Source organism: Leptonotus elevatus, chromosome 10 (genome assembly GCF_054856555.1).
Source record: "Leptonotus elevatus isolate MCC_2025b chromosome 10, RoL_Lele_1.0, whole genome shotgun sequence".
Classification (NCBI taxonomy): Eukaryota; Metazoa; Chordata; class Actinopteri; order Syngnathiformes; family Syngnathidae; genus Leptonotus; species Leptonotus elevatus.
The window spans coordinates 15,374,811-15,396,468 of record NC_141248.1 but is presented as its reverse complement, the minus strand read 5'-3'; the positions used below and the strand labels follow the sequence as shown (position 1 = coordinate 15,396,468).

At 39.9% G+C, this 21,658-nt stretch overlaps 1 protein-coding gene across 3 annotated transcripts in view; it reads left to right on the top strand.

The window, feature by feature from the left end:
* The window catches only part of bsnb (bassoon (presynaptic cytomatrix protein) b), a 60,843-nt gene that overhangs the window by 17,082 nt on the left and 22,103 nt on the right, over window positions 1-21,658 (top strand). For all 3 annotated transcript variants that reach the window (XM_086086418.1, XM_086086417.1, XM_086086416.1), the window contains exon 3: window positions 1,052-1,828. In XM_086086418.1, the coding sequence (XP_085942544.1) occupies window positions 1,052-1,828 (777 nt within the window). The remainder of the gene's footprint in view (window positions 1-1,051; window positions 1,829-21,658) is intronic.

Here is a 21,658-nt window from a genome sequence, read left to right as displayed (position 1 = left end):
AATTGATCTCTCTCTCTCTCTCTCTCTCTCTCTCTCTCTCTCTCTCTCTCTCTCTCAATATATATGTATATATATATATATATATATATATATATATATATACACACACACACACACACACACACACACACACACATTTATATTCAGAATTTAAACCACAAGGCAACTGCACCTAAGTGTGATTGAACTGTCTTGGTGTGTTGGTCCATTTTGAACATCCACCTAATTTACCAAATATGGTCACGACAAGTATTGGCCATAAATCCATGGCAGCTACAATGGTGAGGCAGCTGTCAAGTCACCAGAGTGCCAATTATTATGTGTGTATATTATTACAGCCATGCGCCATCAGGCAGACGAATGCCTCTTACTGACTCTCACCTTATTCATGTGCGTCTATAGAACCAAGCAAAAAATAAGAATTTTCCGCTGCAAAGATGAAAAGGAAATGACCACAGCAAAAGAAAAGAAGAACAGAATGGGTGGGAGGATTTTAATGAGGAAGGCAACACGTAGTGAGACAAAATGTAGAAAATGGCACTGAAATGAGATACAGAAAAATCACAAGGAAGATGACAAAATCCGAGGCTGTCTGGTTCTATTGAGTACAGCCCAGAAATCATTTTACTTGTCAAATTTATGTCCTACATGTTTGTTTCTGGCTAAATGCTGTTTGCCAATAAATTCCCACCCGAAGGCAAAGGGCCGCTTAAATCCTTACTCAATTAGGGACTTTACTGTACATCACTCATTATTTAATTCAGTGCTCTTCCATACAAAATGTTGCAGATTCAGAGAGGGTTGGAGCCAGTCCCTGCATGCATTGGATAAAGGATCGGGAAGAAATCTTTTTATGTCACATAAAAAGATCTTGAAAAGGATGACTTATTTTCTTTCATTAAAAAATAGTTTCCAGTGTAGCATAGTGGTCTTCTTTATACCCTACAATACAATAAGAATATTCCGACATTTGTTTAGAATGGAGCAAATTCAATGTCCATCACATCCTGTATATTTACTTACTGTAACATTTTGTCTGTGTTTATTTCAGGTGCAAGAGTGGCTATGCCTGAACTGCCAGATGCAGAGAGCGTTGGGGATGGATATGACCACACCACGGTCCAAGAGTCAACAACAAATAAACTCTCCTTCTCATGCTGCCAAACCAGAACAGAAACCTGATGTTTCTTCTCAGCCTACCCCTCAGACACAGACAACCCCTCAGACTCGGCCAGGACAGACACATCCGGCCTCAGGCCCTTCCAAACAGACTGGTCCAGCTGGCCCAGGTCGGCAAGCGATAAAGTTGCCTCCTGGGGCGGTGCCTCTCCCTGGCATGGCCAAAGCCCCGTCCCAGCCCGATTTGTCTCGGAACTCCCCTGCCCACCAACCCCACCACCCCCGCCAGGATCAGACGCGCAGCGCAGGCAGCTCTCCTTCACGGCAGCCCCCACCTCCAGAGCAGACTTTTGGGAAATTATTTGGCTTTGGTGCTTCGCTCCTTAACCAAGCCAGTACACTTATATCTGAGACAACTCAACCGCAACAACCGTCCCCAAAACAGGCCCCCAAACAAGGTGGACCTCATGGTCCAGGGCCTGGGACACCGAAACACTCAGGACCTCCATCTGCACAACAAGGGCCTCGAGCTCCACCTCAAAAGCAACCCGCTCCTCCAGATTCCTCCAAACCCAAAGCTTGTTGTCCCCTTTGCAAGGCGGTCCTTAACATAGACAACACAACTGAACCCAACTATAACACCTGCACCCAGTGCCACTCCAAAGTGTGCAACATGTGCGGATTCAACCCCACACCACACCTCGTCGAGGTAAGCTCCCAGTACGGTTTCATCATGATCTATCGATAAGCTTCTGTGAGAGATGCTGTGTCGTATTATTATTGCCCCGAGGGGTTTTGTAGTTATGAATTTGCAGCGGACTGTTGTCAGTGAGAAAATGTCAAAATTCCTGCGTGGATGATAAAGTGTTACGCTTCAGGTGCCGTAAAACGCCATCAATCGCTTCTTTTCACCTCCCTTTGCTACGGCTCGTTTCATGCTCCATCATAGGGTCTTTTGTGGAATTTGCTGAGTCGTGTTTCAGGATGTGACACACTGTGTCAGTTTGAATCTACAGGAACACGATGACGATAAACGTTTGATATACTTAATTGAATTCATTGATTATACATAATAATTGATCAGCCATTGCCACAATGATTAGGCAGACTTTATAACTACCTAGACTGTTTGAAGAAAAGTATTGAGACTCAGCCTTCAACACACATAGTCAATTCTGTAGAGTATTTTTTTTAAACTCTAAATAGAGTCTATTTGATCCCACAGTAAAAATTACACCTAGAAGAGAATAAAATGTTCAGAGTAAATTTCACTCAAAGTATTTTTAGTGTAGAGAGAATTTGCCTATCCCCTGATAAAACCTATTAAATAGTTTTCACTCAGAAAAAGAAAAAAAAAAGACTGAATTTTACTATAGTTTATAAAAAGTTTTTAAAAAAGTTACAGGGTTGAGGAACAAACTCACAACCTTCAGATACTGCCACTCTGAGCTCTCTCAGGGAATAGATTGGCTGTCTCCCAATCCGAAATTGTGTGTTTGTTTCTCAACCCTTGAGTAACTTTTATTTATTTATTTATTTTACTCTCTTCGAAGTGTAATTTTTTTACTCTGTATCGAGTGGGACCAAGTAGACTCTGTCTCTACAAAGTTGACTGTGCAGTGATTCCCAACCTAGGTGCAGTGATACTGTACAAAAGGGAAAAATATTCAGTTCCACTCAATTTTTGCATAAATGACTATTTATTGACGCCAATTAGATCCGTTTTTCTAGCTATGCCAGCGACAACGCTTTTCAATTAAATGGAAGATGGTACAAAAAACCTGTTACCACTTGTTGCCAACAAGAATAAAATGAATCTTGCTGAGAGTAGATCCGTTTTGTGAACCAGATTGAATAAATTAAGACAAACTCATCATTATTTTAGGACTCATACATTTTGTGACAAAATGGGTTCCTTGGCTCGGTGAAGTTTGTATACCACTGCTCTAATCAATAGGTTTTTGAGCTAAACCGTTAAGTTCTCATTGTGTCTTAATGCTTCAGCTTCTTGTGATATTTTGGATAAACCTACACTTAGGTTGAGATCTGTAGGATAAGCTCAAAAGTTGCCGTAGTATTGAGAAACTTTGGACGCAACGGCATCGACACGATGACGCCGTCATGAACATCTGTGGTCCCTACACAAGTCAAACATTTCTCACTGCTCAGCTGTGTGTGAAGACAAGCGGAAATAAAACTGAGACTGTTTAACTTAATGACCCAGAACAGTTGACAGCCTGGCTTATTTCAGCTAAAACAGAAATAACTTTGCTTAACATTAGCCTCAAGGCTAGATGGTGGTTGGTTGGCATGGCGGGAGTTGTCTGCCTTTTAGCGGTAATCAAAGAATCCAATCAGTCAGCCGAATCAACTGATGTCCTGCGTAAGATTTGTATGGTTTGTATGCTGCTCATTGATGCTTTTGCTTATAAAGTGTTGATGTTTTTCACAATTTGCACCTGGAACCAAACTAAGCCCCATCATTTTGCCAATGTAATAATGTATTTTTTCCCCAGTTCAGTACCATGGTAGGAATCCAATTGGTAACATACGAGATGTGCATAGACTTCCAGAGTTGGGCTTCAACAAGTCTAATTATGCAAATGACTTCCAACTGAATGACAGAAATAATCACATGTGTTCTGCAAGGCATTGTTTTTTTTTCATGGCCGCAACTTGTCTTCCTTGGCGTCTGGTTGTCACAAGCTCCAGTACAGGCCATTCATAGATTGCTATGGAAACAGCAAGATGGTTTTGTTTTTCCAGACGTCCCTTTCATGCTTCACTGTTTATGGAGCTAACAATCTACCAAACTTTTAGACGACTTTTACTCTGTTATTACGTGGGTTGTTTTTCTGCTCCATTCGCTACGTTCCAAAGCTCATTGGCAGAAAAGGGGGCAATATTTTACAGAGCTGTGAACACGTTTTGTGTCTGTTCCAAGCAAACTGGCAGGTAGGATGTTCCTGAGTGTGTGAGTAAGACGAGGTTTTGAATTTCCAATCCAGCTTGATTTCCACAGTGTGTTTGACACAGTCCTCATCCTCTTCCAATCTCTGCAAACTTGACTGTTCTGTGTCTCAGCTCTGTTTTTTTCTCCCCCACTTGTCAGCAGAATTCAGCTGCCTGTCTCACCAGGTGACAAAACTTGAAGTGCTTTATTATTACCACACCCTACCACTAGGGGCACCTTGTCTAGTTGAGATGGCTAAACCTCATTTCCATTCATTTAAACATCCACAACGAGCATAGATGTTTATTACTTATTTCAATGTGAAGTGAACATCGACTTTCACAAGGTTTTATAAAACTAAATGTGTTTACCTTGGGTGCTCTCTTTGTGTTTGTATAAACAGTTGCACAGTAAATTTTACTCTAGACTGAGTCTATTTGATCCCACTCTAAATACAGTCATATTTACACTTGGAAGAGAGTAGAATACAAATTTTAGAAAATTGAGCCTCTCAATTCCTGCTGTGTTAGTATATTGCTCGTGTCAGCTGGAATCCTAAGTGAAAGAGACCAAAAACATGTTTTGCTCTCCTCTTGTATATAAGCAAACATTAGGTGTGGCGTGGCTAAGGTGGTAGAGTCTCCTCATCTCCCAAGATGAAGGTCGTGAGTTTGTTCCTCAACCCTTGAGTGACTTTTTTCTTCTTCTTTCAATTCTTTATTTTACTCTCTTCCGAGTGTAAACATTACTCTAAAACTGAGTCTATTTGGTCCCACTCTAAACAGAGTCAAATTTACTCTACAGAATTTACTGTGTGTATAAACAATTTGTAGTATTAGTTATGGCTCTCTAATAATGCAGACATTTATGAACAAGATAGTGATGTAAATTTTGGCTACTGGTAATAAGGAAGTTATTGAATTTCCCCCTTGGCGTAATACATTGTACAATACATTGAAAATATAATCATTAGGGATGCACCGAAATAAAAAAATTTAGCCCGAAATTGAAAAACAAAAATGAAAATTGCTTGGCTGAAAACCGAAACGGCCAAAAAAATTATGCCAAATTTTTACTATCATTGCATTTATTATAATTAATTAAAATTATAATAGTATTATAAAATATTTGTTTAGCACTGGCATTTTAACAAAGCACAATATAAATTAAAAATGCGTCCACCACAGACATGCTGGCTAATGGTAGCCTACATTAAACACCAAATGCGGGGTGATCATTTTCTGGCGGGCACGGGTGTGTGCGGTGCTAATGACGTGTTTGTATTTGGAGCGGTGCGGTGAGGTGCGGTGCGGCTCCTTTAAAATCCGCACATTCACATATTCACCAACGCTAAAAAATAAATAAATACATTTATTCGCACCAGCCAATTGTTTTCGGGAACGGACTGCAAAATCACACACAGCGTCCTGTAGGTCTGTAGCCACCCAGAGATAGTGGTGTTTACGTGTTTAAAACTGTTGATAGTGCTAGCATTAGCTAAAGTATTTAGCACGGCCACCGTAATGCGTGAAAAAGTGGAAGCGCTTGAATCAAAGGGGAAAAAAGGCAGGCGCTGCAGGAGAAAGAGTGGCTCACCTGTAGTGCAGTACTCGGCAGCACTCTCTTTTTTCTCGACACACTGAAATGCTGTACAATAGTTTACCAGAAAACGCGTATTTTTGCCATTTTCGGTGGCGGAATATTCGGTGCATCACTAATAATGATAATGCAAGTAGTAAAGTAACACAGATTTTTTTTTTTACAATACAAATATTGACGCAAATATAGGTACTTCACAAGTGACAACATGCATAATTCATCCTCAAACATAGCCGTTGTCTCCCCCCGCTCTCTAATCTGTAACGAGACAACGAGCGCCAGCGTCTGTGCGAAAACGAGCGGAGGAGGAGAGAAGCGATCGAGGTGATAAATGGAGAGAGGAAAGTGAAAATATGAGATAATGAGTGTGCGGACGCCAACTTTGTTGTGTTGCGAAATATTCCTCATCAATTAGTGCCCAAAGTCATGTGCGGCTCATATATGAGATGCCCTTGCGTTGGGAGTCTCTCCTCGTCCATTACGCCTCTCAAGGAGATTAAGAGCAACCTTGTCTCGTTTTTCTTTTCCCCGGAGTTTACAGTGCACTACATGCATCTTCATCTCTCAGGATGAGAGGGGAGCAGATGCAGCAAAGTGCATGCTAAACCTCGGCTCTCGCTTGAATGTAAATATATGGAAATGTGTGTTTGACATAATTTATTATATTCAATTTGACCTGACTGTTTCGCTGAGAACATTATTTGTATTTGTGCACAGATACGATGTGGTCACAGCTTTCAAGATATACACCCGGAGGCAGAGGCCCTTAAAACATCTTTAGTAAAAAATATGGAATTGTTCACAGAGCAGTAGAAAATGTGTAGAAAAACATAGCTCATCAATTATTCAATGAGGGAGAATATTATAAATAGTTCATGCAGTGTGGAGCTGCGAGAGAGCTGTGTTTGATTTCTCGTGCCATATAAGGTCAATATTTTTGTGTGTGCGCACGTGCATGAGAAGAAAATTGAATACTGACAGTTTTTCCCTCTGATATGCAGAATTAAGAAATTAAATAATTGCATACAGCACACCCACGGCCCTAATCAGGATAAGCAATATGGACAAAAAGTTTGCTTGCTCTTTGAGAACTTATATTTGCTCTGTCCTATTTAATGTTAGCCTCAAATACATATTTGTTCCCCTGACAGTACATTGGGGATTTATCCATCCATTTTCTATACTGCTTATCCTGTTCAAGGTTAGTGGAAGTCAGAATCTATCCCAGCTGACTTATGGCGAAAGGCAAACTACACTCTGGACTGGTCGCTCGTCAGTCTCAGATTTGAATTTGTATTTTTAGCATCTTAAATGGAAAGTCAACCAAAAAGTTGTTTTTATGTTATGTTGTGACTAATATTGTGTTTGTGGAATATGAATAAAGAAGCTTTTATCCATCTCAGGGGGCGACCATTTTGTCACTTGCTGTCAATTGAAAATGACATCAGAGTTTAGGGATCTTAGGGATCAGGTAACAACCAATCAGAGCTCAGCTTGCAAATTTCACCTGACCAAACTCAGAAAACAGGTGAGTCATAATTGGTCGTTACTACTTTGTTGTCATTTTCAGTCGATAGTCAGTAAGTGACAAAATGGCCGCCCCCAAGATGCATAAAAACAGGTCGGTTTTCCAGCTGTATTCATATTTCGCAAACACAAAATTAATTACAATGGCGTGTTTAGACTAGTGCGGGCATACACTATCATTTGTAAAGAAAACTTTGGGGTTGACGTCCCCTTTTAAGGACTCGCTGTCACGCTCACACAAATGACAAATGATACTGACATTATAATAGTCAACTAATATGGATGTGACTTTCAGTTCTGCTCTTTTCTTGTTGTAGCCTTGTAACTCCAGTTTGCTGAAGAGCTCTCTTACAGTCTCATTCTTTAATATCCTCGGCTGTGACAAAGCAATTATAGTCTGCACAAGGGCACTTTTTATCATTTGCAACACCATCTGCAATAACTACGCTTCAGCTCGTTTTGTGTGCCCGCAACTCAGGATGCAGTAAAACGGTAAATGTTTCGCACATGATGAAATGCAAAGAGGAATTGCATATAAAATACAATATTTATTTCAACACCATTAACATTGCTCTGACTGTTCACGCTGTTTTCTCGGATAACGATTTGTACGAGGCATAACCCTAATCCATTTATCCATTTATCAATTTCTCCATTCACGATTCCAGTCAGTACAACCAATATACTGTATATGCAAGGCATATATTGTGGATACATTAGCACGTCAGAAACGCAGCAGCCACTCTCACACAGGCGCGGAGTATTGATGAACATGTCATTCTAATTCTCGAACATGCTAGAAGTGTTTTCTGAAGGTTGGCACTGGCCTGCATCTCCCTCAGGAGTTCCTTCCAAAGCCAGATGGCTGGCGGCATCGCGCATCCAAGCCTGCCGCGCGCAGCCTGGCGGCTCCCAATGTGACGATGGTACACTAGCAGCGATTCAAACAGCCATCCGTCCCCCGTCAGCCGCTTGACGCCTTTTAATACTTCTATATCCCTTTGTGCTGCTTGTTATGCAAGCCGGCGTGCACACAAACCACGTCGGCGACAGTGATTGAAGAAATCGCATGCATTTGAAGAATGCGTGCGTGCAGTTTGAATTGAATGAATTCTAGCGGTGGTTTACACGAAGCAGATCATGAGAAGGCTGACCAGTTTATTTTCAAACAAGCAATACTTGTATTATCAGTAAAAAAAAAAAAAGAAAAGAAAAGCTGGACGCAGTAAAATAAAATCATTATAATTTTGTATAATTTCAATCTCATTCTAATATAGTTCTGCTTTTATATCCATGTTTCAATGAAGTGACTGATGTTTAATCTGCAGGAATCTCACACACCTATTCTATTATTTCAAATGGGCACATGTACTCATCGTAAAATGGCCATTAAGCCAGAAGCGCGCACTCTTAAAACTGCTGGGGTAAAAGTAGGAATGTTTGATACCACTTTTTTTTAATCACCAATACCGACGGCGCTCGTATTTTTGATACATAAAATGACAAAACAATGACAGATAATTTTAAAGAAAGACCTATGTATCCCAATATTGCATTTTTCCCTAAAATTGCATGAAATTAATGGAAATTTTCTATTCTTCTAATTTCTAATTTCATGTTCCTGATCGTAAAACAGCCACAGCCACCAATAATGGTATCTGCTGCCATATCGAGTACTGACACCTTGAAATAAGGCTGGGTATCTGCCCGATACCAATAGTTGGTATCGGTATCTAGAGATAGACTGATGTGTTTTTTTTCCAGGTCCAATACCGATTAATAGTACTGAAGGAAGGAAGGAGGCCATTAACTCATATTTGGAGCCAACATTCACTTTCACTGAAAGGTTAAATATTGGTGTCAAAATTAGTCCTATTCTTAATTTTAAAATGTCTATAAGAGTATGTTTAACATTGTCAGATTTGCAAAATTATTATTATTATTACTATTATTATTATTATTATTATTATTATTATCTTTGACAATAGACATTCTTGATTTAAAATCCAAATAAAAAGTTCGGGAGGTCTCACTGTCATCAGCATGTCTTAAAAAGTTAAATGGAAACTTAAAACAAGTAAACCTCTCCCTTTTGTTTTTCTTCAGCAAATAAAGTTCTCCAAAATGTTCCCATATCTTAGTTTTTACATTTAAACAAAAACAGATGAGGCAGAGAGTTTCCAGGCTTAGTAGCCTGTTTTATAAAGTCACTGAAAGTTAAATACGTAGTTCCCTGAAGTTAACACAGTTTTAAATTGATCTACTATCGCCTGTCATATTTTTTTGAAAAGGCCCGAGGCCGATATTCGTCAAAATGCTAAATATCGGCGCTGATAATCGTCACGGCCGATAATCGATCAATACCTAATAGGCCTTCCCTATTTAGAAGTAATCCAAATTGGGTTAAAAAGGGACCAAGCTAATGCTGTCTTATTATTTTTACCGAGTGATGAGGTTGAGTCAAGATTCTGATCCAAGGGCTAAATACTACCCATACTAATGAGTTAAAGCTACCAGTAAATTAGTTACCACATTTTCAGTATAGCTGTGATTCAAAATATATAAATAAATACTAAATAATAAATATTTAATTAAAACAAATATTATCAACATTTTCTAAGTAGAAGAAGAAGCAACTTTCCCATGTTAAGGGTCACCGCATCACTCGCGTGATATTTTTAAAACAGTTTTTAGCTCTTCAGCAATATTTCATTGTTTTTATGCTGTTTTGACTTGCTGCATCATCAATTATTTGTAATTTTTTTCCTACATTACATTAAAGTGATAGAAATTATAAGAAAAGTTTCCCTTGAATTTATTCTTTCCTGTGATGCCACAGTTGTTGCCCCCCCTGTCTCACTCAGTTGTCGACACATGCACATGCACTCACATCCTCTTCTTGTCAGCACTCTTCTCCCTCCAATTGCATTCCTTGCTTGAAGACTACTTTCAGATGACATTGATTGAGTTGGCAATTACTTGTGGTTGGATTGCTCTCCGTTGACATTGCAACGTAGATGCTTAGCCCTCTGTTTGCAGCAACAGCAGGGAGAGCGTTTTAAAACTTCTGCACACAATACGATAACGTTGCAGGAGGTGATTTGGATAGAATAGAAATAAACAGAGGCATTGAATATAATGTATGTGTATGTGTGAGTTGTGTAAGTAGGGGGAGACTTTTGATGAAGGAGCTAACAGCCGAGTCTTTCTAATCTGTGTTGAGGGAGCGCAGCGATCCCCTCGAGTACAGTGCTTAACCCCCCTACACAACATTGTAATGCTCCACCTACACAAATAAGCGCCATTTGAGAATAGTGCGTCTTGTTGTGTGATTACACTAATACAAAATCTCGTAAATATGTTCGAGTGGAGCAAATTGGAATGGCAAAACAAAAGTTAAGTATAACTCTTGCATTTCAGATTAAACAGGACAATTCTAAAATTCTAGGCATGGCATGTTTAATCCGCAGAGAACTTGACGACAGAATTCAGTGTGTGCCTCTGCTGCAGACAGGAAGTGTCATGATGTGGTGTCCAGCAGTGACTGTTTCCTGTTGAGATTACAGTATGTGGCACCCAGCACAGATGGCACGCTGGTTTGGTGGCTTAAATGACCGTCATTCTCATTTCAATCTCGTTGTTGTCAAAAATGTGTAGGATCCACTGCCATCTAGTGGTGAGCTAATAATTTATTAATATAAAAAAAAAAGCTATTCATTTCAATACTATGCAGAAAAATATTTTCTATCAAAACAATGTGCATCTTTTTATATATATCGTAGGTCTAGTAATCGGTAATTATTGCATATGTCGCGTCATGACGCCATCTTTCTGCTACAGATACCCGGAGGTGAAGAACTTCATGAATATGGTTAGCTTCTGGTGGTGCTTGTGTTGGACCCAATGGGTCGACACTCGACCGCCGCTTACCTTCCACAGTTGGGGCCCGCAGGTGGCCATCGCTGAGTTTTGTGATTCATGCTTCCGCCGCTTGTGTTAACCGCTCTAGCCAGTTCTTGTTAGCCGCTCCTGTTAGCCACTCTAGCTAGTTTTTGCTAGCCGCTCTTGTTAGCCACTCTAGCTAGCTCTTGCTAGCCACACTTACTCTCCGTTCCCGCTTGCTCCTGCTAGTCGGGCTGCTCGCTCGCTCGCTCGCTTACTCACTCCAAATAATAACTGGTTGTAATTGGTGGTAGTCTTGTGAAGTTTAGGCTCTCTGAGGCACCGTAGTGTGCGTGCTTTAAAATTGTTGCATTCCATTCACTGATCGATGGCACTAAATCCTACACACTGTCTCCTTAAGGAAAAATGCTAAATTGGGATGAATAAGTTTTACTTTAAAATTACCCGTCATTGTTTTTGGGGAGATATTTTATATATCAAATGTACTAGTGGTATTATTTGGTACTTGGTATTGGTGTCTATTCAGGAGTTGAGTACCCGTAATGGTAACGTTCTGAAAAAGAAAAAGTGCTATAGAACTAGCCTGGAAATCCAGACTCACTTGCGGCTTTGCCGGGGAGTGAGTCTGGTCAACCGCCCTATCAGTCGCATTTCTGAGGCGGGGCAAACCTGAGCTAACAGTGGAATGAACCAATGAGCGAGCAGCGGACGTTTTTTTAAGGAGTAAAAATCCAACATGGCTACTAGCCGAAAAGAGACAGTAGTGAATGACTTATGTCGTTGTTGCGGGAAAAACTTGAAGATTCATAGTGTCATGAGTCACTCTGTTTTGATATTCGAACAGCGTTGCTCACGAAGACGACGTCAGGCAAATAGACGAATTTGATTGGCCGGCCTGTTTTCGGCCGGTGCCGAATCGCTGTCTATGGACGCCTGTCCAGACCCACTTTCTTTTTCAAGAAAGTAGGTATGGCTTGCCAGGCTAAGTAATATACTTTAATACTAATAATATAATATGTAACATTTAAAATGGTTAAATAGAATAAAATAATTATTTTAACTATATTGTTTGCCTTTTTCAGCTTTATTGTATTGCCGTCTTGTAAACTTAAAAGTGAAAGAAAATTGATAAGTGAGAGATTGATTCTGCTAAGCCTCCGTGCAGCATGCAGTTCATTTTTCACAAGATGTCGCTGTAGTCAGCCTCCACCTGTTCCCAGTTTTGGCTGCACTAGCAGCTCTTTTGATGAATGACTGTCCGAGAAGCATATAGAACTTAAATGACCAATCCCTCCCCCATCCTTTGCAGCGGCGTTTTATGCCTCTGCCATCTTTCTCTTACCTTATGAGTGAGTGTGTCTCTGCGAGGCCTACAAGGGACCTCAGCATTGGCTTAATCACCTTTTCAGAACTCATCATCTTCAAGGCCTGGCGGCTATGCTAACGAGTTTTAGCGATGCTCCGGGGGCCCCTGGCAGCGCCGCGTCTATTCTCGCTGTCAGAGCCACGGAGGTGGGCTGGAGCACTCCTCCCACCCCTGCTTCTGGGTCCTCCTGTCTCAACACATCATTTCACCCGCCTGATGGGTGTACCCGCTCCCTCCTCTCTACTGCACCCCGGGCAAGCAACTACTCCCTAACGCGAGCATTAAGGGACGAAGGGGGGTTCGTTTTGAGTGTTCTCTGTGCTCTTAGCTCAGAGGCTGCAAACACTAAAAGGCACGCGACACAAATTTGAGATTATGGAACGGAGGTGCGTGGTTGTATGTCAGCGGATAGCCAGACAGCGGGAGATCTCTGATGAAAGGGTCAGGAGATTGACAGACAAAATGAAAGAGATAAAGCTCACTGATCGCTCACATATTACATTTAACCCCTTGCTAATCTCTCTGTGCTGCAGCTGTCGGGCAACTGACCAGATCAGTTAGCGAGGGGCCAACCGTCGCTGCGAGCCGCGGACTGACAACAATAGCACGGCAGGCAAAAGTTAGATGAGGACATTTTGCCCAGCTAGCGATGGGCAACCCACTGCCTCCGTGTAGCGGAAACACTTCAGCTTCACTGTCTGCAAAGTTCACTGCCGCAAGCGAGTGCAATGCACTTAAAAAAGGAGTCACTGTCGGTTGCGTGTTTGAATGCTGGAAACTGAGTCTGTCTCAAAGTCATTTGGGGATTTGTTTGCTTGCTTTAGACGTCCATTGAATATTTGCCGATGGGATTGTTAGTCTGCTTGTTCTTTCCCTTTAGGGAATAGTACCTACATATCAAGCATTTTTTATAGGCTCTTAGATGCTCTTTTACTCCCAAAATGCCTTTAGTCTTGAAGCCAGTAATTTCTTTGAGTTAAAATAACTGTGCTTATTGCAGGTATTTTAGACATTGTATATATGTGACGACAAATGATGACAAAGTGATGATAAATGTTATTTGGGGGGCAGCAACTGTAAAGTCTAATCTAATCAAATAACCCACACGGTTCACTTGAGTCCTAAACATTTATTATGAAGGAATTGTTCACATAACTCTCGCACTAGTTCAACAGGTTTTTAAAGCAATGAATGACTGTGACTGTGGAATCCTTCTCTTATAAGAAAAATCATGTTATTATAGGCAGCGTAACCTTTGCAATGATTTGATTCTTGACAACTACCATGGTTGTCAAATGCATGCAAGGGTCAGAAGCGATACAAATCTAGCTTGAACATTTCAAATTAGCACCCGAATGCATTGTTGCAACAGTGAATGAGTCAGCTGACACACTGGTGATAGTTTGCAAGCAACACATGAATATGAATGAGAGTACATTCTTGCATTAGCTGCGAGTTACTTTTAGAAGCTTGTCTAATATAAAACAAGGGTACAAGAGACAAGCTGATTAATGTGTCCTGGGGACACACATATGTGCCAAGACACGCCTGTTTGGGCGCATCTGCCCAACACAGCATAAGATTGGTTTGCAGCTTTAATAACATTTGTAAAATGAGATAAGCGGATAGAGGTTTGGTTTGAATATAGAAAAAGCAAATTTGAGTCTTTCATCTTATTGCGTCGCCGCGGGAGAGTAAGAACGGCCCGTGCTCTGATGCTACCGACAAACTACACAATTATTGACAGGTGCATATGCCTCATTTATTCAGCCACATTCTCTTATCGCACTGCCATTTAGCCTGAATGCTAATTAAAGCTGCAAAGGTGGAGAGCAGAGAATGACTCATGAAATAGGACTGCATGATCAATGAGATAGTTGCTTTTAGAATACTGCGCTGTAAATGGCTGATTTTTAAAGAAAGACTGCAGAGGAACAAACAATGAATCACATATTGCTGGGATTGGGCCAAATCCTAGTACCTCCAAAAATCGACCCCAAAAAAATGATGGTTTTTTTCAACCATTAATATGACATCAATAAAGCAATCAAGCCATTTTCATCACAGATTGGTCAATAATTCGTAAAAATGACACCCACAAGTGTGGTCTGACCAAAAGTATAGATTTTTGAAAAATATGACATTTGACAAATTGTGACTTACGAGGTTTCGGCCCGACGCCAGCGATATGTGTGTTTATACATGTAGAATTATAGAATTCAGTCCTGATGTCCAATAGGAGTTAACAATTGTGCTATACTTAGAGTTGCCCAATTGCCCATATAGAGCAACAAATACATGTTGTTTCCTAGCAAACGTAGACGATATACAGTACTCGCAGTCCCCATGCAAATCATATGAAAAAAAAGTAGCTACAAGAGTCTGAATGGGTTTATTATTTGACGTTGACCTTCACAGTCAACAGATTACATTGTGTTCTTCTCGATGGAAGTCGTGCTCAGTCTATAAGCAGTATAACAGCATTTACTGAAAAACAAACAAAGACTCTTTTCTTGGTGTGTGATGATGTTGCCGCCCGCCGAGGTGGGCCTTAACACTCTGTTTGGGCTGCATGCAAAAACAAGGCACCTGTTGCCCCTTCCTGAAGTGAAACGACATAGACGTGAATAAAAAAAAATCCCGACCCTGTGTTGCTCAGTCCCTGCAGAGACGGGAAATGCACAAGTAAAGCTTGACACACACTTAATGACAGATGACTGACTGTTCATTGTTTTGCAGCAACACACTCCCTTTGAAAGATTATCAGTTCCAGGCTCAAGAGGTGATATCATGCGCAGATTGAAACTGCAATTGGAAAATGTTGTTTTGCTCAATTGTAATATGAAAACATGAATAAATTCATTTGCGCCAGAAAGGATTTATGATCACTTTAACCCCAATACTCCCTTGTTCTATTTTCTCTATTTCAGGGAGAAAAAAATCTAAACAATCTTGTTGTTTAATGGCAGTAAAATCCGTCAATATAAATAAATCTATTGACACTTATATTTATGTATAACCCTAACTTCAGTTAAAAAAAATTAATTTATTTGTTTAATTGCAATATTAATGTTGCCTTAGTGTTTTTTTTTACTAGTACATTTGTTGTTAAAATGTTAGTACTAATTAGCAAGCATGCTAACATCCCAGAAAAAGGTGCAGCAGATTTACCCATTGTGGGACTAATATTAAAAAACAAAAACAGTTAATAAATTCATATCAATTTTATCTTGTCATATCTCATCTTTCTTATCTTGGTGTACGACAAGAGTCACCGACATGGTGCACGTGAGCACCAGATAGCCCCCAACAACCTCATGAGTAGCGGTAGTAAACTAATCACTGTCTTTACATAGATTAATATAATTAAGGATCAATATTAACAGATAATTAAATGTAATTTTTTACAGAAGTGTGTATGAAACTGGTATCTTTTGGCAATAATCAGAGGTAGCTCTCAGTTTCAAAAGCGTTTGTGACCCCTAATGCTACAATGAAGCATAGTCATTAATTCTGTGACCATTTCTAGTACTCTGAAAGTTTCTCAGATATCTTATTGAAAATTCACCTGTTGATATCAATGAAGGCATATTTTCTGGACTTCATAAACGGCCCAGCATGTCTTCTTCTAGACCTTGCTATCGTATATTATTTCATATCCCCCTGTAATGAGCCTGGCCACGCTGCGTAGAAGCGACTGTGACTGGGTTTGAGTGCCGCTTGCTCTGTGGATGATCCTTCATTTCCGCTCTAATCCACAGGCCCGAGCACGTGTCCCCATTGAAGGAGTCGCGGGGGATTGACCTATATACCTGCTGACTCTGGCCGACCCGTCACAGCTGCGGCGTGGCGTGGCGTGGCACAGCCCGGCACACTCCCGTGACATGTGCTCGCTCACGCTTCACTCTGCGCACTTGCTCGTCGTAAAACCGCTGTTCATTCAGACCCGACCGCACTTCACGCAGTTGCAATGATTTAAAGGGCTCAGGGAGAGTTTCTCACGCTTGACTGCTCTGCAAAATATCACTGGATTGAAATTGAAAATCTAAAGCTGTATTAGATTTTCTGCCTAGATTGCAACTTTTATCTGTTGCACTGTTGTATGTTGTGTTACAAGGTTATTATGTACCATCTTGTGGCATCAAATGCGTATGTGCTGACTGAGCCAAACATATTTATACACTCACCCTCTCCACACCTGCCTTGGGAAATATGCCAATGTCCATGTTGTGGTTGTACTGACCTCCTGCTCTCCTGACCTTCACGTTTTAAATTAATTATGATCTCCTGTGTGGCGTGGCTAGTGGCTCATCAGTCTTTATACACCAAATGAGAAGAATTATTCTGAGTCGCCATCCTTTTTTGAGTGCTATTATTATAGTGCCTGTAAAGTGTTGTTAATAACCTTGCCAAATATTTTTTTTTATATAGTGGGGGAGGATGGTAACACATGTCCAATGCTGAAGTGTGTCTCTGGGCACTATAACCTGTAACCAGGCCAATTAACAAAAACAAAAACATTAGGAAAGCTGAAATTATGAAAAAAACGTTTAAAGCTACTCAACAGACTCAGGTTTGAGCTCTCAACAACTGAGTAGTTCTTTCAGCATTTATCTTCACACGTGTATAATGTTTTAGAAAGAAATCTCGGAATTCACTTAACAGGGTGTTTAAAACAAACCCATATTTCCTACAATTCAGAAATCAACCAAAATATGCCTTTCAATTCGCACAAAAACTTGGTGGCTGAACGTAATATCGCATGAGATGTTAGCATTAACTCACTGTAGCTCATTTTAGTTAGCATCAAAGGACAACGTGCACAGTAAATTCTGGAGAGTAGGCTAATATTTACACTTGGAAGAGAGTAAAATAAAGAATTGGAGAAAAAAAAGTGATTCAAGGGTTGAGGAATGAACTCACTCACTTTGCTTATCTCCAAGAGGAGACCCAAAACATGTTGGGTCTTTTGGAGTTAGGAAAATTCCAGATTCTGCAAAAATATCACTGGATTGAATTGAAAATCTAAAGCTGTATTAGATTTTCTGCCTAGATTGCAACGTGTGACGAGCGATATAATAACACACAGCATGAACTGCGTGGCTCAGGGAGGAGATCGGCTGTCTCCCAAGATGAAGGTTGTGAGTGTGTTCCTCAACCCTTGAGTGACTTTTATTTAGTTATGTTTCTAAATCTATATTTTACTCTCTTCCAAATGTAAATATTACTCTAAAACTGAGTCTATTTGGTCTCACTCTAAATAGAGGCAAATTTACTCTACAGAATTTACTGTGTGCGTGTATTTTTCTCTAATACTGTATGTACTTACTTTTGATACAGTAATCAAAATATCATAAACACCTGTTAGTGTTGTGCATTGCTAATTAAAAGTTTGTAGATGTACCCAATGGTGCGGCCAATGAACACCCAATCGGTGCGAATGTGAGTTTGAATTGTTGTTTGCTTATATTTGCCTTAGAGTGGCTGGTGACCAGTCCAGGGTGTACACTTGTCTCTATAACAAAGTCAGCTGGGATAGGCTCCAGCTCACCTATGATCTTATGAGGACATACAGTATAGAAAATGGATTGATAGATGAACCTATGGTGTGCTTATTATAACCACACTTATTTCTTAAAAACACCAACAAATGCGTTCCTGCCAGTGCAGAGAGGATTTCTTGTCGCTCTCTTGTAACCAGCTAAACTGTTCATTCTTTCCGAGGTATGCAAGTACGTTTAATGACAGCTGACATTTATTGCTCACAGTTTGCAGTCTGGTTACTGGCAGAAAGCCTACGCAGGGGTGGGGGGGGGGGGGGGCTAACTCTTGCTGTGACTTGACTGACAGTAGGAGGGCAACACCGAGGTTTTGTCTAGCTGCACCTTTTCAAGGCCCATACACTTACATAAGAAAAATATCGACTACCGTGTGTATTCATGTGTGCTGTAGCTGTGAAATGGCTTGGCACAAATGACTATAAGTACTGTGTAAGGAAAAGGGGAAGAGGAATGAATGAATGAAGCCCTCTCCCAATTGGAATATTTAGCAGGATTCATCAAATCGGACTCAGGCACCCGTGAGTTTGTTATTCTGCACTGTGCTTTCATGTTACTGTGTGGGCGTGTGTGATCCCACAGGGCTCCACATCCCCTAATGGAATATTTGCACTCTCTGGCACCCTCCATGGGCGGGAAGTGTAAAAGCTTTCCAGACTCCCTCAGCAGGACTTGTGGCTCAATTATTAGTTTATTTTCTGCAGTCAAACAAGCAAGCCAACAATATATATATATATATATATATATATATATATATATATATATATATATATATATATATATATATATATATATATATATATATATATATATATATATATATATATATATATCCATATGCAAAGACAGACGCAGATGCACACCAGCGTATGTGACTTCTCAGGGCTATAGTGTCTCAGAAGCATCCTCTGGGAGCTGGGATCAATCTGTGAGAATAGGATCAATCTCTCTGACCTTTTCCTTGCGGTAACCCGCAGTGTTCAATCTCTCATTATTTCGACAATAAAAGGGCAGCTTTTCCAGCTGCAAGTCGCCTCTTTGCTGGTGGTTCAGTTTCTACTTTTGTCTCTCATGCCAGCAACCGCGTTCTGCTTTGTCAACTGAATTTCATAAAGCCTCCAACTGAATTTACATTTGCTATTGCATCACGATGCCTGCACAGAATAAATGCTGCTTTTTTTTTTCTCTCGCAATTCAAGTCATAAATTAGGCTCGGCCTGCATCTGCCTACAGCGTTTAAGCTCATTTTCTGGATATATGGTGTATTATCTGCAGCAGAGACTTATGACTGTGGGAAAAAATGCAAAAGGAGGTTCAGAATACCCCAGACAATATACTGATGCGCAGTATACTGTATTAAACATTGCATCTTTGAATAGAATTCCAACATATAATAGCATTGGTCAATGCAAAACCAATCAGAGTTAAAAATAAAGGCACAATATTTTATTTTATTTTATTTTATTTTATTTTATTTTATTTTATTTTATTTTATTTTATTTTATTTTATTTTATTTTATTTATTTATTACATTCACCAATGAGGTTATGGTTAGGTTACACTGTGTTTTAAGTCCCCCAATCAGATACTTAAATTAAGCTAGTATCAGTGGGACGTTTTGACTTTTTGGACAATCAAACAATCAAATTTTTATTTATATAGCACCTTTCATACTTTAAAAGCAACACAAGGTGCTTCACTTAAAAAAAGAAAGAAAGGAAAAAAAAGAACAAACACAACGAAAATCAAAAAACACCAACCGATTCCCTTCCACCCCCTGTAGTATGTTGTTCCATGGGAAGCCCCACAAAGGGTAGGTGTAGTTAAAGTGGGATTTTTGTGGATTCCTTGCAGCGCAAACAGCCTAAACAAAGGTGTTAAGGGACAAAGAAGAATATACACAGGAAGTTATGTAATGTAAGAGGCCTCAAAATCAACATGTCCAGACCCAAGCATCTGCCATCCATTTCTGCAGTCTTATCAAACTTTACTGTACTCATTTGTTGTTTTTATGATTCATAATTATTAACTTCTTTTTAGACTTTTAACACTCTTCTTACACCATGGTTAGTATTTGTTTTGAAAGTGTAACGATAGTTGCTTAGAACGCGCCGGCGAAAAGTGAGGGAACACTGTATTACATTCTGGAGCTAGCTAGCTAACTAGCTAGCTAAAGCGCTATGCATTGCTCTTAGTGGCAAACTGGTGCTGATATTTTATGGATAGTAATGGGCACTACAGGCTTCAAACTTAATGGACAGATTAGTGTGTAATGTCTTGTCAGCTGCATCTGAGTTCCAGTTGAGAGCCAAGGTGAAGTACACTCGCCATTGAATAGACAAGTTAACCTCCTTCCATTTAACTAATAATTCACTGACGAGATGATCTCACTAACAGCCTGCTGCTACTGACACCCAGACACACAAATGCAAAAAGTCAAGTGGATTACTGTTAATATCGCATAGTGATACATTGAACCATTTCTTAAATTTTGTAGCCTGAGCTGGTTTATTTCCACCTCATGTGCTGTAATAGTGCCGCATTTACTTGGGGAACGTCATGGTGAGTTTGGTCTTTTCTTAGGGTGTTAGATGGCTGTATCTGAAACAGCTCCTGCTATATACCAGCTGGATTTTCTGCATACAGTGTGGGAAGAGGTGGGAAGCACAGCACATATTCCGCACCTCCGTACAGGCTAAAGCACTCTACATGAATAATTTGCCACTCTCTGATCCAGTTTGGTCTTCTCATATCTCCATTTCACGTTTTGCTGATTCAGGAGCAAAGGGAAAGTTTGGCACCTCAGGAAGATGTATGCTTTTGTGTCAAAGTATTTTAATTAAATTAACTCTACTTGAATGCCCAACTAGAACCTATAAAAGGTTGCTGATTTTTTCTTTCTTTCTTTTTTTACATAAAATGTTGATGATGACAGCGAGTATTTCTGGTAAGATTACGTTATTGAATATACTGAACACACACATGGCATTACTGTAGGCATATTTTGAATTTGGTCACATTGAGCCATAAATGAAGCATTTCTACTATATTTCAAGTTGCATGTTTATTTTTCCCCTTCAATAAACGTCTTAATCATGAAAGCAGGTTTGATTATGTGAGGAATTTGTGAAAGGGGTGTGGTTTTGGGTAAGCGTGTGTGATCATAACATATTGTGCCTTTACTAATCACTAATCATATGTGGGTCACAAAGCAATAGTGGCTCACCAACATTTCGACACAGCATTTTTTTTTTTTTTTTTTTTTGTGTGTGTGTGAAAGTACCGGCACAGATGGTGAGATTTTAGAGTGTACCTGTTTATATATAGCTTCTCAGTAGAGTACTTGAAAAAGATGAAAATAAAGCAAATCTGTCTCTTTGGCTTGTCAGTTGCTCCATCATCATCATCATCATCATCATCCTCATCTTAGCTGAAACAACAGATTCCGATGGACTTTGAAGAGTGTTGCTAGTAACCCTACCAAATTTGATTAATTAAAAGTATTCAAGATGAGGCTTCAAATGGTGAAACATGAAGTGTTTCTCTCCCCTCTCAAACACTGAATGTGCTGAAACCAGAATGTAGATCTGGTGTTTGGAATATGTACCACTGGCTTGTTGCAAGGCTTTCAAA